The following is an 18070-nucleotide window of genomic DNA, read 5'->3' as shown; positions in this document are numbered from 1 at the left end:
GTAGTGACCAGAACTGTATGCAATACTCCAAGTACAGCCGGACCAGAGTTTTGAACAGCTGCAGCACGACCGCATGACTCCAAAACTCAATCTCTCTCTACCAATAAAAGCTAACACGCCGTATGCCTTCTTAACAACCTATCAACCTGGGTGGCAACTTTCAGGGATCTATGTACATGGACACAGAGATCCCTCTGCTCATCTACACTACCAAGAATCTTCCCATTAGCCCAGTACTCTTTATTTCTTCCAAAGTGAATCACCTCACATTTTTCCGCATTAAACTCCATTTGCTACCTCTCAGCCCAGCTCTGCAGCTTATCTACGTCCCTCTGTAATCTGCAACATCCTTCACCATTATCCACAACTCCATCAATGTTAGTGTTTTCTGCAAATTTACTAACCCATCCTTCTAAACTTTCATCTAGATCATTTATAAAAATGACAAACAGCAGTATCCCCAAAACAAATCCTTGTGGCACACCACTAGTAGCTGAACTCCAAGATGAACATTTCCCATCAACCACCACCCTCTGTCTTCCTTCAGCTAGCCAATTTCTGTTCCAAACTGCTAAATCATCTCAATCCCATGCCTGAGTATTTTATGCAATAGCCTACTGTGGGGAACCTGATCAAATGATCTTGTAGTAGTCATCCAGAAGGAGACAGAAGTCATCATAGTTTGATAAGAACAAGGACTATGGAACAGAAACAAAAACAGAAATTGCTGGACAAACTCAGTAGGTCTGACAGCATCTGTAGAGAGAAAAAAAAAGTTAATGTTTTAGGTCCAGTGACTCTTCTTCAGAACTGATTGTAGCAAGACAAATGCTGAAGACCGGGTGGGAAGAGAGACTATAGAACAGGCTGGGCTACTCCAAGAAGCAGAAACCCTTAAGATCAAGAGAGCTTAGTGGTTACAAACAAATTAGAAGTTGTGTTGATTTAGATAACTGTTTACTGCCCTCAACATTTCAACTGAGCCTGCCTTCAAAAACTCCAGGCAAATGGATATGCACAGAAAAAAAATGCTCCCTGATGGGGCACATAGCCAAACTGTTGGCTCTGGGTTTTGAAGAGAAATTCTACAGTTAAAATGTTGGATTCTCTCACTGCAGAAGAAAGCGATCTTCTTAGCTCCTTTATCAACCTCTCTGAGGAAGCTAAGTCAATATATAGAGAAGATACATTTTAGCACGAGAAATTTCAAAGTATTTCTGATGGAATTTAAAGCAGGAAAATGAAAGTTATGAAAATTAAATAAACGTGTTACGGTTTGAATGCTGTACTGGAGGTACTGTATTTCTCAGTTAGGTCTGGCTTGCTGAAAATAGATTCTATTCAGCCTAAAACAGACCCAACAATGTTCTAATGGCTATCACAAAGAGAGACCGGCAGACATCTTTATGAAGCACGTCAATGATTAGGCAAGTTTGAGAGAATTTGAATAAATTATGACAAAATAAAAGTAAGTCATGCTTCAAGGGCTTTAAATTTAAAAAGAATTCAACATAAAACTGATTAGGTCAGAACTGACTCTGCATGAACAGTCTTCCTTCGGAAAATGTTAACTGCACCCTGACAAATTAGGCCACATCCTCACAGGAAGTTGTGTTGCGTCCGGAGAAGAAACAGATTAACTGAGAGTTAAATTGGTTGTGTACACAGTCTGTACACTGATGCCAGTTATGACACATTGGAATGGAATACGAGATTGAAACATGATACTGATGAGGGCACCTTGAAAGCAAATAAAACATTATTAAAGAAATTGAAGAATACTGCCGCTGACAGTGTGTTTCATATCAATCATGGTGTGAGCAGTATTTTCAATCGCCATTGGTCTGATAATTGTGCTATACCATTGATCACAGTGATTTTTATGATGTCAATCTTGGTATGATTAATACTGCCGATCAATTCTGAGCTGATGTGATTGTTAATACAATGAAATGTAGCTTTTTAGATCATAATGTCATCACGGGGTATTTAATCCTGTTGTGGTTCTGTTCGCCGAGCTGGGAGTTTGCGTTGCAGACGTTTCGTCCCCTGTCTAGGTGACATCCTCAGTGCTTGGGAGCCTCCTGTGAAGCGCTTCTGTGATCTTTCCTCCGGCATTGAAAGTGATTTGAATCTGCTGCTTCCGGTTGTCAGTTCCAGCTGTCCGTTGCAGTGGCTGGTATATTGGGTCCAGGTCGATGTGCTTATTGATTGAATCTGTGGATGAGTGCCATGCCTCGAGGAATTCCCTGGCTGTTCTCTGTTTGGCTTGTCCTATAATAGTAGTGTTGTCCCAGTCGAACTCATGTTGCTTGTCATCTGCGTGTGTGGCTACTAAGGATAGCTGGTCATGTCGTTTCATGGCTAGTTGGTGTTCATGGATGCGGATCGTTAGCTGTCTTCCTGTTTGTCCTATGTAGTGTTTTGTACAGTCCTTGCATGGGATTTTGTACACCACATTGGTTTTGCTCGTGCTGGGTATTGGGTCCTTCGTTCTGGTGAGTTGTAGTCTGAGAGTGGGCGGCACGGTGGCACAGTGGTTAGCACTGCTGCCTCACAGCGCCAGAGACCCGGGTTCAATTCCCGCCTCCGGCGACTGACTGTGTGGAGTTTGCACATTCTCCCAGTGTCTGCATGGGTTTCCTCCAGGTGCTCCGGTTTCCTCCCACAGTCCAAAAATGTGCAGGTTAGGTGAATTGGCCACGCTAAAAATTGCCCGTAGTGTTAGATGTAGGGGTAAATGTAGGGGAAGGGGTATGGGTGGGTGCGCTTCGGCGGGTCGGTGTGGACTTGTTGGGCCGAAGGGCCTGTTTCCACACTGTAAGTAATCTAAGTAATCTAATCTAATCTAATCTAAACCAGGACGAAGACCCGATATCCAGCACGAGCAAAACCAATGTAGTGTACAAAATTCCATGCAAGGACTGCACAAAACACTACATAGGACAAACAGGAAGACAGTTAACGATCCGTGTCCATGAACACCAACTAGCCACGAAACGACATGACCAGCTATTATCCTTAGTAGCCACACACACAGATGACAAGCAACATGAGTTCGACTGGGACAACACTACTATTATAGGACAAGCCAAACAGAGAACAGCCAGGGAATTCCTAGAGGCATGGCACTCATCCACAGATTCAATCAATAAGCACATCGACCTGGACCCAATATACCGACCACTGCAGCGGACAGCTGGAACTGACAACCGGAAGCAGCAGATTCAAATCACTACAAATGCCGGAGGAAAGATCACAGAAGCGCTTCACAGGAGGCTCCCAAGCACTGAGGATGTCACCTAGACAGGGGACGAAACATCTGCAACACAAATTCCCAGCTCGGCGAACAGAACCACAACAATGAGCACCCGAACTACAAATCTTCTCACAAACTTTAGTATTTAATTCTGTCAACCAATCATACTCAACATTTTAATCCTCTTCATTCTCAGGTAACTCACCGCTGAATACATGATCATTTTGAGACGGGGAGTGGAATTGGTCACATTTATTGAACGAGTAACATTTTCAAGGATTTGTTTGAGGAGCACACCTGTAAAAATGAAGACATTTTTAGCAAGAGTAAAGCAATGCAGATAAACAACTGGAGATCATCGCAATATGTTAACTTTCAAGGTTGCTCAACACACAGCTATTGAGTTAAGGCAATTGTATCACACCACTCAGACATTTACTGAGACCAGACCATCCAAGGTCTGGTCAGTGTTGGGACTGTCACGATGAAACCAAATCAGTGTGGGGACAGCCAATGTGTTACCAGGGACCAGTCAGTGTGGGGACAGCCACTGTGATACCAGGGACCAGTCAGTGTGGGGACAGCCACTGTGATACCAGGGACCAGTCAGTGTGGGGACAGCCACGGTAATACCAGGGACCAGTCAGTGTGGGGACTGGTATTTGCTGTGAAACCAGGCTACTATGGGAGGCAAGGGAAGAAATCGCTGGGGCTGGGGCTGTGGTGAAGATATTTAAAACTTTGCTCGCCACAGGTGAATTGCCAGATGACAGGATAGCTAATGTGATTCCTTTGTTCAATAAGGACAGCAGACACAGGCCAAGTAAATGCAGACCAGTTGGTACATCAGTGGTTCAGAAAATATTGGAAAAAATTCTGAGTCAGAATTAATCAACACTTGGAAAGGCAAGATTAATCAAGGATTGTCAGCATGGATTTGTTATAGGTAGATCCTGTGAAATTAATTGAATTTTTTGAAAAGCTGACAATATATTGGCAAGGGTAGTGTAGTTGATGTGATTTATGTGAAGTTAACTCAGGTCTTAGATAAGGTCTCACATGGAAGACTGGGCCAAAAGGTAACGGCTCATAGAACCAAAGGCAAGTTGGCAAATTGGATCTAAAATTGGCAAAGGGTGATGTTGGAGGACTTTTGTGATTGGAAGCCGGTGATCTGTGGTATACCACAGGGGTCAATGCTGGGGCCCTTGATGTCATGTACATTAATGACTTGGATGTGCAAGGTACAATTAGTATTGGTGGTATTGTTGATACTGAGGAGGATGCTCTCAAGCTACTCTATCATTGATCAGCTGGTAAACTGGGCAGAGCAATAGCAGATAGAACTAAATCCTGATAAGTGAGGTAATGCATTTTGGGAGTTCACGTGGAATCCTGAGTGTGGAAACAGGCCATTTGGCCCAACAAGTCTACAGCAATTCTCCGAAGAGTAACCCGCCCAGACCCATTCCCCAGTACTCCACATTTCCCCTGACTAATGCACTAAACTGACACATTCCCGCCTCAGGCAACTGTCCGTGTGGAGTTTGCACATTCTCCCCATGCTCCGGTTTCCTCCCACAGTCCAAGGTGTGCAGGTTAGGTGAATTGACCACGCTAAATTGCCTGCAATGTTAGGTGAAGGGGTAAATGTAAGGGAACGGGTCTGGGTAGGTTGCTCTTCGGAGGGTCAGTGTGGACTTGTTGGGCCGAAGAGCCTGTTTCCATGCTGTAAGTAATCTAATCTAATCTAAAAAACAGTATGGGCAATTTAGCATAGCCAATTCACCTAACCTACACATGTTTGTGACTGAGAGAGGAAACTGTAGCACCCGGAGAAAACCCACACAGACACAGGGAGAACGTGCAGACTCCATACAGACAGTTCCCCGAGGTTGGAATCGAACCCAGGTCCCTGGTGCTGTGAGGCAGCTGTGCTAACCACTGAGCCACTGTGCTGTGCCCACCCCCAATAAGTTCTAATAAGGGAAGGATTTTGCACAATGAATGGCAGGTTCCTAAAGACTTTTGAGGAACAAAGGGTCCTTCGTGTACAAGACCAAAGATTACTGAAGGTGTCACAGGTAGACAGAGGAGTGAAGATGGCTTACAGGATGCATGCCTTCATTAGCTGAGGCTTAGAATACCTGACGAGGGACAGTGCTCTGAAAGTTTGTGATTTCAAATAAACTTGTTGGACAATAATCTGTTGTGATCTGACTTCTGACCTTGTCCACCCCTGTCCAATACTGGCACCTCCACATTGTAGTATATAGAAGCAAGAAGGTCTGGTTACAACTTTATAAAATATTGATTAAGCCACAGGTAGAATACTGTGTGCAGTTTTGACCACCACACTATCAAAGCTTGTGAATGCACTGGAGAGGGTGCAGAAATTTACAAGGATGTTGCATGGAATGAAAAGTCTCAGTTAAGAGGAAATATTAAACATGCGTTGAGTCTGTTTTCAAAATTCAGTTAAGTTTCAAGTCAGCGGTAACCTCCAAGACATTGATAGTAGGGATTCAGTGATGGTAAATATTATTGAATGTCATAGGGCAGTGTTTTCTTGTTGGAAATGGCCATTGCCTGGCATTTGTATACTGCTTGTCAGTATATTACCCAGATATTACCCAGATCTTGGTGCATTTGAACAGGGACTCCTTCAGTATCTGGTGCTGAACACTGTGCAATCATTTTGATTTTATCTTGGAGGGGATGGTCATTGATAAAGCAACTGAAAATGTTTGGGGCTTAGAAACTAGCCTGAGGAATTACTGCAGAGATGTCCTGGAGTTGAGATGACTGACCTCCAACAACAACAGCCACCTTCGGATGCATCAACCAACAGACAGCTTGCCCAATTGATTCTCATCACTTTACTGATGATTGAGAACAGTCTGATGGAGCGATAATTGGCCGGATTGCATTTGTTCCACTTGTTTTTGTGTGGAAGACACACCTGGGCAATTTTCCACATTGTCATGCAGATGACAGTGTTCCAGTTGTATTGGAAGAACTTGACAAGGGGAGCAGCAGTTCCTGATGGACAAGTCTTCGGTAGAGCCCATAACCTTTGCAGTATCGATGCCTTCAGTCACTTTTTAACATCACATGAAGTCAATCAAATTGGCTCAAGACTGGTATCTGTAACGCTGGGGATCACTGGAGGAGGCCAAGATGGATTGTCTACTCAGCACTTTTGGCTAAAGATTGCTACAAATACTTTAGCCTTATCTTTTGCAGTCTTGTATTGGGCTTTTCCATCCTTGAAGACAGGAGTATGTGTGGAGTCTCTTCCTCCAGTAAGTTGTTTAATTGAACATCATCTTTCACGACTATGGCATGACTGCAAGCTTTATATCTGATCCATTGGTTGTGGAATCACTTAGCTCTATCATTTGCTGCTTATGCTGGATGGCATGCAAGTGGCCCAATTTGGTAGCTTCACCAGGTTGACAACTCACTTTTAGGTATGACTTCTGCTGCTCCTTGCGTATGCTCTCCTGCACTCTCCATTGAACCAGGTTTAATGCTCTGGCTTGATGGCAATGGCTGAGTGGAGGATATGCCGGACCATGAGGTTACAGGATATGTTGGAGTACAATCCTGCTGAGTGAGATGGTCCACAGCATCTCATGGATACCCAGTCTCGAGTTTCTAGATCTATTTGAATACTGTCCCATTTAGCATTGTGATGGTGCCACACAACATGATGGAGGTTATTCTCAATGTGGTATTTCATACCAATACTCTCATGTACAGAAGCCAACTGATGAGTTAAGATGAGGTTAAGTATGTTTTTTTTCCCACTTGTTGGAGCCCTCACTATCTGCCACAGACCCAGTTTCTCAGCAACGTCCTTTAGAACTGACCAGCTCAATCAGTAGTGCTGCTGCCGAGCCACTCTTGGTGGTCGGCATTGAAATCCCCCACCCAGTGGACATTTTGTGTCGTTTCCAATCTCACTGCTTCTTGAAGTATAATTCAATATGATTCATCAGCCAAGGGAGAATGGTAAGTGGTAAACATCACAAGGTTTCCTGAAAGCCATGGGGCTTCAAGGGACCAGGTTTCAATGTTGAGGACTCCAAGGGCAACACCCTCTCAACTGTGCCACGATCTCTTCTGCGTCTATCCTGCCATTGGGCCAGAACATATTCAAGAAGGTGATGGTGGTGTCTGGGACATTGTAAGTTATGATTCTATGAGTATGACTATGTCAGGCTGTTGCTGACTAATCTGAGATATCATTTTGACACTAGCCCCAGATGTTAGGAAGGAGGATTTTGCAGGGTTGACAGGACTGTTTCTGCTGTTGTAGTTTCTAGAGCCTAGGTCAATACCAGGTGGACTGTCTGGTTTCATCTCTTTGTTGAAACTTCATAGTGATTGATACAACTGAGTGACTTGCTGAGTCATTTCAGAGGACAATTGAGAGTCAACCACATCGCTGCAGGTCCGGAGTCACATCTAGGCCAGACCAAGTGAGGATATCCCTGAAGGGCATCAGTGAGCCAGCTGGGTCTTTCTGACAATCGACAATGGTCATCAATGAATTCTTATCTCCAGAATTTTTAAAATTGAATTCAAATTCCACCACAATAGATTCAAACCCATGTCCCCAGAACATTAGCTGAGTTTCTAGATTAATGGTCAAGGGATAATAACTGAATTAACTAAGGAGAGATAGCTGGACAGGTGATGTGCTGTATGACGTGGGGCTGTATGAGTGGCAGTGACCACATTTGTAGCAAGTGTTGGTTGCTGGAGGAACTTTGACTTAGCATTGAAAATCTGGAATCTGAGATTCAAACAGTGGCACATTTGAAAGCGGGAGAAATACCTGAACGCTTTGTTTCAGGAGACAGTCACACCTGGTAGATTAAGTACCTCAAATTCAGTCAGTGGCCAGGGACCGTAGGGTGTGACTGCAAGTGACACAGGTAGAGGGATCATGCATTCAGGGAGAGAGGAGCCTCAGCTCTTGACCAACAGGTACTTGCTCCCTGTGTGGCTGAGGAACAGAGTTGTAGGATGGATGATCCAGCTGACCACTGCACCATGGTACAGGAGGCCATTCAAGAGGGGGAAGCAAAAAGACAAGTGATAGTTGTAGGGGATTCTATAATTAGGGGAACAGACAGTATTCTTTATAAGCAAGACAGAGAGTCCTGTGCCCAGTGCCAGGGCATGAGACATACCTGACTGGCTTGAAAGGATATTGGAAAGGGAGAGGGAGGATCCAGTTATTGTGGTCCATGTCAGGACAAACAACATAGGCTAGTTTAGGGATGATCAGGAACTAAGAATCAAATTAAAGAACAGGTCCTCAAGGGTGATAATCTCCAGATTACTGTCCGAACCACATGCAAATTGACATAGAGACATGAGAATACGGGAAGTAAACATGTGGCTACAAGTGTGCTGTGGGAAAGAGGTGTGCCTCTTCAGAGGGCACTGGTATCAGTATTAGAATAGGAGAGACCTGTACCATTGGCACAGTCTCCACCTGAAGCGAACTGGAACCAGTGGTCCAGCAAAAAGGGTAAATAAGGAAGTCAAAAGGAGTTTAAACTAGGAAGTGTGGGGGGGTTGAGAAGAAGGGAAGGGTAAAATTCCAAGAATTTTACTGGCTAATGGGAAGCAAAGCCGCAGGTTCATGTCTGTGGGAGTGGATTTAACTGCATGGAGAACTATGAAAAATAAGAAGATAAAGGATATCTAGTTGTACTGAGGGAGGATATGCCCAGAAATACATCCAGGGAAGTTATTTGGGTAGAACGGAGAAATAAGAAAGGGATGATCACCTTATTGGGATTGTATTATAGACTAGGAGAAAGTGAGGACTGCAGATGCTGGAGATCAGAGCTGAAAAATGTGTTGCTGGAAAAGCGCAGCAGGTCAGGCAGCATCCAAGGAGCAGGAGAATCGACGTTTCAGGCATGAGCCCTTCTTCAGGAATGGGGAAAGTGTGCCAACCAGGCTAAGATAAAAGGAAGGGAGGAGGGAGTTGGGGGAGGGGTGTTGGAAATGTGATAGGTGGAAGGAGGTCAAGGTGAGGGTGATAGGCCGGAGTGGGAGTAGGGGCGGAGAGGTCAGGAAGAAGATTGCAGGTTAGGAAGGTGGTGCTGAGTTAGAGGGTTGGGACTGAGACAAGGTTGGGGGAGGGGAAATGAGGAAACTGGAGAAATCAGAGTTCATCCCTTGTGGTTGGAGGGTTCCTAGGCGGAAGATGAGGCGCTGTTCATCCAGCAGTTGTGTTGCTATGGTCTGGCGATGGAGGAGTCGAAGGACCTGCATGTCCTTGGCGAAGTGGGAGGGGGAGTTGAAGTGTTGAGCCAAGGGTAGTTGGGTTGGTTGGTCCGGGTGTCCCAGAGGTGTTCTCTGAAACGTTCCGCAAGTAGGCGGCCTGTCTCCCCAATATTGAGAAGGCCACATCGGCTGCAGCGGATGCAGTAAATGATGTGTGTGGAAGTGCAGGTGAATTTGTGGCAGATATGGAAGGATCCCTTGGGGCCTTGGAGGCAAGTAAGGTGTGGGCGCAAGTTTTACATTTCTTGCGGTTGCAGGAGAAGGTGCCGGGAGTGGAGGTTCGGTTGGTGGGGGATGTGGACCTGACAAGGGAGTCACGGAGGGAGTGGTCTTTTCGGAACGCTGATAGGGGGGGTGGGTAGGGAAATATATCCCTGGTGGTGGGGTACGTTTGGTGGTGGTGGAAATGACGACGGATGATACAATGTATATGGAGGTTGGTGGGGTGGAAGGTGAGGACCAGTGGGGTTCTGTCCTGGTGGCGATTGGAGGGGCGGGGCTCAAGGGCGGAGGAGCAGGAAGTGGAGGAGATGCGGTGGAGAGCATCGTCGATCACGTCTGGGGGGAAATAGCGGTCTTTGAAGAAGGAGGCCACTGTTCTACACTCTGAACAACTTCTCTTTCCAATCCTCCCACTTCCTCCAAACCAAAGGAGTAGCCATGGGCACCCGCACGGGCCCCAGCTATGCCTGCCTCTTCGTAGGATATGTGGAACAGTCCATCTTCCGCAGCTACACTGGCACCACCCCCCACCTTTTCCTACGCTACATCGATGACTGTATCGGCACTGCCTCGTGCTCCAACGACGAGGTTGAACAGTTCATCCACATTACCAACACCTTCCACGCCGACCTCAAATTTACCTGGACTGTCTCAGACTCCTCCCTCCCCTTCCTAGACCTCTCTATTTCTATCTCGGGCGACCGAATCAACACGGACATTTACTATAAACCGACCGACTCCCATAGCTACCTAGACTACACCTCCTCCCACCCTGCCCCCTGTAAAAACGCCATCCCATATTCCCAATTCCTTCGTCTCCGCCGCATCTACTCCCAGGAGGACCAGTTCCAACACCAAACAACCCAGATGGCCTCCTTCTTCAAAGACTGCAATTTCCCCCCAGACGTGGTCGACGATGCCCTCCACCACATCTCCTCCACTTCCCGCTCCTCCGCCCTTGAGCCCCGCCCCTCCAATCGCCACCAGGACAGAACCCCACTGGTCCTCACCTACCACCCCACCAACCTCCATATACAGCGTATCATCCGTTGTCATTTCCGCCACCTCCAAACGGACCCCACCACCAGGGATATATTTCCCTCCCCTCCCGTATCAGCGTTCCGAAAAGACCACTCCCTCCGTGACTCCCTTGTCAGGTCCACACCCCCCACCAACCCAATCTCCACTCCCGGCACCTTCCCCTGCAACCGCAAGAAATGCAAAACTTGCGCCCACACCTCCCCCCTCACTTCCCTCCAATACCCCAATGGATCCTTCCATATCCGCCACAAATTCACCTGCACCTCCACAAACATCATTTACTGCAGCCGCTGCACCCGATGTGGCCTCCTCTATATTGAGGAGACAGGCCGCCTACTTGCGGAACGTTTCAGAGAACACCTCTGTGACACATGGACCAACCAACCCAAACACCCCGTGGCTCAATACTTCAACTCCCCCTCCCACTCCACCAAGGACATGCAGGTCCTTGGACTCCTCCATCGCCAGACCATAGCAACACGATGGTTGGAGGAAGAGCACCTCATCTTCCGCCTAGGAACCCTCCAACCACAAGGGATGAACTCAGATTTCTCCAGTTTCCTCATTTCCCCTCCCCCCACCTTGTCTCAGTCAAATCCCTCGAACTCAGCACTGCCTTCCTAACCTGCAATCTTCTTCCTGACCTCTCCGCCTCCGCCCCCACCCTCACTCCGGCCTATCACCCTCACCTTTACCTCCTTCCACCTATCACATTCCCAACACCCCTCCCCCAAGTCCCTCCTCCCTACCTTTTATCTTAGCCTGCTTGGTACACTTTCCTCATTCCTGAAGAAGGGCTCATGCCCGAAACGTCAATTCTCCTGTTCCTTGGATGCTGCCTGACCTGCTGCACTTTTCCAGCAACACATTTTCGCCTCTAAATAGTAGTCAGGAGTTGGGGGACAAGATACACCAAGGCATAGAAAAGGTGTGTCAGAAAGGCAAGGTTACAGTGATCATGGGGGATTTCAAATACAGGTGGACTTGAAATATCAAGTTGGTAGTGGATTGCAAGAAAAGAAATTTGTGGAATGTCTACAAGATGGCTTTTTGGAGCGGCTTGTGGTGGAGCACATAAGGGAACAGACAATTCTGGATTTAGTGCCGTGCAATGAGGCAGACTTGATAAGAGAGGTTTAGATGAGGGAAGGAAGTGACCATAATATGACAGAATTTACTGTGCAATTTGAGAGGGAGAAGGTAGAATCAGATGTATAAAGGCAACTCCAGAGGCATGAGGGATGAGTTTCTGGGCTGCACTCCAGAGTTTGGAAGGAGATTGAAGACACAGTGGAGGCTTTAGTTGTGGTTTTTCAGCAATGACTTGAGTCAGGCAGGGTCACAGAGGACTGGAAAATCATGAATGCAACCCCCCGTTTAAGAAGGGAGTAAGGACTTGGTCTGAAGAATACGGTTAATGCTTGTCGGCAAATTGTCGGCGATTCAGTCAAACTGCTGTGGATGGCTCTGACTAACAGCCAAGGCATATTGGTGTTTTTTTTTAACCATCCCTGGCCAACTTATGTGGAGGAATTGTTAATTTAAAATCTTAAAGAACTCATATCCTTTGACAATTTGGAGTGGAAGAATGCCAAAAGGAAAAGGAGTTAGCAAACAGCAGCAAGGAAGACACTCCCATGCAGCACCAGCCTCTCCTGAACCCCCTCCCCAGGGGACCTGACGAACTCACAGGAATCGATGACGGCGATAGCGAGACTTATGGTGAAGGTAAAGGTAAAGGTGGTGGGCAGCCAGTCAGCTTCTCTGAAAACTGGCTGCTGCAGTTCCTGGTACTTCAAATTGAATCTGGACAGCTGTGTGGCTGAACATCTCCGGGACATCCACACCAATCAACCTCACCCACTGTGGCCGAGCACTTTAACTCCCCCTCCTCCATCGCCACTCCCTTACCACCCGAAGCCTGGAGAAAGAACGCCTCATCTTCCGCCTCGGGACCCTTCAAATTCATGGCATCAATGTGGACTTCACCTATTTCCTCATTTCCCCACCCCCCACCTTACCAGAGTTCCAACCTTCCAGTTCAGCACCATCCTCATGACCTGTCCCATCTGTCCATCTTTGTTCCACCTATCTGCTCCACCCTCCCCTCTGACCTATTACCTTTCCCCCCATCTCCATCCACCTATTGCACTCTCAGTTACCCTCCCCCCATCCTCACATTTATCCCTCCACCCTTGAGTCACCCAGCCTCATTCCTGATGAAGGGCTTTTACCCGAAACATGGATTTTCCTGCTCCTTGGATGCTGCCTGACCTACCGTGCTTATCCAGCACCACACTCTAATCTCCAGTCCTCACCTTCGCCCTGCATATTGAAAGGACCTATCGGGTGGCAGTGCACAGGTCTGGGCTGGTACAGCGCCCCCCACCTGGTCCTAGAGCACTTCCTCACATACAGGGACAAGCAAAGAGATAAGGACGCCTCCAGATCCCTGGGGAAAGGTTCATAGGACTGCTGCACAAGGGGTCAAAAATCATGTTTTTCCAGGATTTCTCAGCAGCTGTAATTCTAAAGAGGAAGTCCTTCGATGAAGTTAAAAAGAGGCAGAGGAACCTGGGCATCCAGTACTCCATGAAGTACCCCACGGTGGTCTGTTTCAGCCATGAGGACTCAGTTTATACATTTGACTCGGCGGATAAAGCCAAGACCTTGGTAGACACTTGGTCTGAAGAATACGGTTAATGCTTGTCCTCATTTCCTTCTTTCCCTGTTTTCACTTTCCCCCTTTTTTTCTCTTTCCCTAATAATTTTTTTTTAAATACAAAATTCTTGGAAATATGTTGTTCCGATTGTATTTTTATAACTGGACATTATAATGGGAAATTTTGTGGGTGCCCTTTGTTGTTTTTCCTTTTTTAAATTCTTTTTCTCTTTTAGTCACAAGTCGAGATGACATGGAGCCGGGGATGGGCGGAGTGCTTATCCTGACTTTGTCTTCTTTTGTTGACTTCAGGATCATTTCCTTGTTTATTTACTTTTGTTTGTCTAAGGCTGGGGCAAAGTCTGGGCCTGAGGGAGCTGTGCAGGAGGGGACGGGTAGGGTGAGTGCCCCCTCTGGGTGGGGGGTTAGCAACAGTTGTTTGTGGTTATGATAGAGTAGTTTTTGTATACATAATTCTGTGACTCTGAGTCCCCACTTACTTGTGCTCGGCACATTGCAAGCAGGGTTCTCCCTCCCGGGAGTTTAAGTGTCTCTGAAAGGGGATATGGTGAAGGGAGTGTTAAATGAACGTTAAATGGTGCACCTGGAATGTCAAGGGAAGTCATTCGCCTGCTAAAAGGAAAAAAAGTGCTATCTAGCCTCAAGAGGGAAGGAGTTGTAGGAAACTCATCTTGACAATGGGGAACACCTGAAGTGACAACACGGGGGTTATGATTGGGTATTCTTTTCATTCTTTATTACTAAAAGTAGGCGAGTGGCTGTACTTATCCAGAAAAATCTTCCGTTCACATTATTAGATCAGGTGAAAGATATGCAAAGGTGGTTTGTGATACTTGAGGCCCCGATACATGGGGAGAAATATGGCATTTTAAATGTCTACTGTCCTCCGGCACATCCCTCAAATTTTTGATTACTGCCTTTGGAACATGGGACATTATTATTGGGGGGGGGGGGGGGGGATTTCAATTGCCTTTTGGATCCAACAGTGGACAGGATGCCCAATGGGGCTCCAACTATTCCTTCGCAGGCCAAGCAGGTGGCTGACTTTTGCGAGGAGTTGGGACTGGTGGATATTTGGTGATATCTTTGCCCTGCCAGCAGTGGCTTCACCTTTTCTTCAAAACCACAAAAATGTCATATGAGGATTGATTTTTTTTGGCTCCACCAACCCTTCTGGATTCGATTATGGGTTGTAAAATTGGGAACATAGCAGATCATGCGGTGGTATATTTGAAGGTAAAAGCCAAGAGTGTGGGACTAGGTTTGCGGCACTGGCGTCTGGATCCTTTTCTCCTTAAGGATTCCAAACTTGTGGAATACTTTTTGAGGGAGTTTCAGGAGTTCTTGGCTATCAACTCAGGTGCGGCTAGTAGTCCGTCTATGCTATGGGAGACTGCTAAGGCCTTTGCTAGGGGATTAGCTACTTCCTATTTAGCTAGCCGGAAATGACAGAAGGACGAACAGCAGCGTCTACTTGAGAAGCGGCTGAAAGCTGCTGAGGCCTTTGGTGACCAAGCTACAGCGGATCATGGCCCTTCGGCTGCCTTGAATTCAATACTTACACAAACCGCAAAGAAAGAAATTGCGTTTGCTGGATAAAGGCTTTTCGAGTATGGGGATTGGCCAGGCAAGTATTTAGTGTATCTGACTAGGAAAAAGCGTGCTCCCCAATCTATTTCTGCAGTTCGAGACAGCACTGGGGTCCTTACATAGGATGTCAAAAGGTTTCATGAGGCTTTTCTGAGATTTTACTTTGAATTGTATCAGTCTGAAGGTTGCGAGGATAGGAGGGCCAAAATGGTAACCTTTTTTAAGAGCCTGGATCTCCCGGGTATAACCCTGGAACAGGCCTCTCTCCCTAATGCCCCCTTGACGGTTCGGGAAATACAGGAGGCAGCCAGGCAATCTTCAGAGTGGGAAAGCGCCTGGCCCTGATGGTCTCCCAGGTGGAGTTTTAGAAGGAGTTTATAGGGAACCAATGTTGGAGATGTACAATTACTCCTATATGCATGAATGCCTACCACCATTTTCGACAGAAAGTAATATCTCCCTCATTCTTAAGAAGGGGAAGGTTCCTGAGGATTGTGCCTCATACAGTTCCATCTATTAAATTCAGATTTTAAGATTCTGTCTAGGATTTTGGCACTAAGATTGGAGAAGGTGTTGCCTTTTATTGTCAAAGACGACCAGACAGGTTTTATAAAGGACTGTAGGTCTTCTAATAGTATTAGAAGGTTGCTGAATATGACCCAAGTACGTCAGCAATGATCGATCCAGGGGCTGGCGATTTCCTTAGATGCAGAGAAAGCATTTGACCAGGTAATGGCAGTATCTCTTTTATGTCTTAGAGCGATTTGGGTTGGGTGGGGTCTTTGCTAGGTGGATGGAGGTTTTATATTGCCATCCTCTGGCCATGGTCATCACCAATGGGGTGAAGTCTGGGAATTTCAGGATTGTAAGGGCCAGTCGTCAAGGCTGCCCCCTCCCACCGTTGCTGTTTACATTGGTGATAGAGCCGCTGGCACAGACCGTCAGAACATCCACATAACCACTCCAGAAGAAGTGGGATCGAGGATACACAAGATTATACTGGATGCGGATGATGTCCTTCTGTTTTTAATTGGATCCAATGACCTACATACCCCATTTGATACAATGTATTAATTTATTTGGGGCTATTTCAGGATGTAAGATCAACTTTGCAAAGTCAGAGGTATGCCTTTGGGGGACCTTAAGGAAGTGCCAGAGGTTGAAGATGGCCCTAGGTTCCCCTTTAAGTGGTCACAGGCGGGTTTCCGATACCTAGGTATCTTTATTACCCCCATGTTTGATCGGTTATCTTGGACTAATTTTGCTCACCTGCTCGACAATGTTAGGCCGGATCTTCGGAGAAGGGAGGATCTTCCAATTTCATGGTTGGGCCAAATAGCCCTTATTAAGATGAATGTCCTCCCTCGTTTGCTATATTCCATGCGTTCGCTCACTATAGTGTTTCCCAGGGCAACGTTGCAGAACTTATGGGTTGGTTTAGTTCCTTCGCCTGGTGTGGTGGGTGGCCCCTCATCAAATTTACTAAATTGCAGTTGCCTCAAGGATGGGGAGGAGTTGATTTCCCAGACATCAGGAGGTATCAATTGAGTTCCTTGCTGTCCTTTGTAATGCAATTGGGCAGGTAGCGATCCAGGCTCAACATGACTGGATTTAGAGACTTCCCAGGCAAAGTGCCCTCTTATTAACCTGTTGTTCATGGATATGATGAGGACAGTTATGGACCACTGCCGGAACACCATTGTTACTTGTATAGTCGAAGTATGGAGGGCAATGTGTCATAATGAGGGTTGCTTATCCAAGACTCACTCCCATAGTTGGAATGCCAGGGTTCCAACCAGCGATAATGGACTCCGAGTTCAAACTATGGGAAGTGAGAAGAGTTTCCAGTTTGGGAGACTTGTTTGAGGGGGAGACTATGATGTCTTTTGAGCAACTGAGCCACAAATACGGCCTGTCCCGCTGAGATCTTTTCCATTTTTTTCAGGTTAGGGATTTCATCCAGAAGACGACTACGCTTCTCACTAAGCCCGATACATAGAGGTTGTTGCTACGTTCCACAAGCACCCTTTCAGTTAGTGCCCTCTATCGCCTGCTGGATGTAGGGCCCGGCAGGATTTTATCGGTTACGTGAGGTTTAGGAGCAGGAGCGAGGAGTGGAGATCTCTTCTGAAACATGGGAGGACATATGGAAGAATGTGCAAAAGATCTCAATTTGTAATAGAACATGCGCTACGCAGTTAAAATTTCTGCACAGGGTTCATTTGGCACCAGGCCGTCTGGCGAAGTTGAAAAAGGGGGCATCTCCAGGGTACCCCAACTGTAAATTAGGTGTAAGTACTCTTACACATTGCTTTTGGACATGCCACAGGCTCCGTGTTTATTGGCAGAAGAGATAGGCAGAGTATAGAGGATTGAAGTTAAAGTAGACCTAACATCTCTCTCCTCCTAGGTCTACCGAATATATCATCTTTAGACAGTAATGGGAAGAAACTATTTAATATTCTTACTAGAAATTTTTAGCACTATTTCTCACCCTGGACACGAGAAAAATGGGGTTGAGAAACCGATCAGCCATGATTGAACGGTGGAGCAGACTCGATGGGCTAAATGGCCTGATTTCTGCTCCTATGGTCTAATACCACTTGGCCATTGCCTGGTTGAATTTGATGGAGTGGATGCAGGCTTCTCAATCATGGGGACAGAGTATAAAAATAAAAGGCAAGCAATTTAAGACTGAAACAAGGAGAAATGACTTTAGAGGTTGATGAATCTTTGGAATTCCCTACCATCAAGGTCTGTGGTTGCTCAGTCATTGAGTCCCACATAAAGATCAAAAGATTTCTAGATACTATTGACATCAAGGAATGGAAATGGTGGAAAAGTGTGATGAGGTAGATAATTAGCCATGGGCTTGAATAGTGGAGCAGGCACAGGGGGATAAATGGCCTATTTCTGAAAGTATGTTCCGAGATTTCAAAAGGCAAGGCTATAATAGGGCT

The 18070-nt window shown here is 46.3% G+C and overlaps 1 protein-coding gene across 4 annotated transcripts in view; it reads right to left on the bottom strand.

The window, feature by feature from the left end:
• LOC140493467 (lysosomal acid phosphatase-like) overlaps nucleotides 1–18070 on the bottom strand; it is a 129208-nt gene that overhangs the window by 50345 nt on the left and 60793 nt on the right. For all 4 annotated transcript variants that reach the window (XM_072591927.1, XM_072591928.1, XM_072591926.1 and 1 more), the window contains exon 8: nucleotides 3465–3556. In XM_072591927.1, the coding sequence (XP_072448028.1) occupies nucleotides 3465–3556 (92 nt within the window). The remainder of the gene's footprint in view (nucleotides 1–3464; nucleotides 3557–18070) is intronic.

Source organism: Chiloscyllium punctatum, chromosome 22 (assembly GCF_047496795.1).
Source record: "Chiloscyllium punctatum isolate Juve2018m chromosome 22, sChiPun1.3, whole genome shotgun sequence".
NCBI lineage: Eukaryota > Metazoa > Chordata > Chondrichthyes > Orectolobiformes > Hemiscylliidae > Chiloscyllium > Chiloscyllium punctatum.
This window is presented reverse-complemented; position numbering and strand designations above follow the sequence as displayed.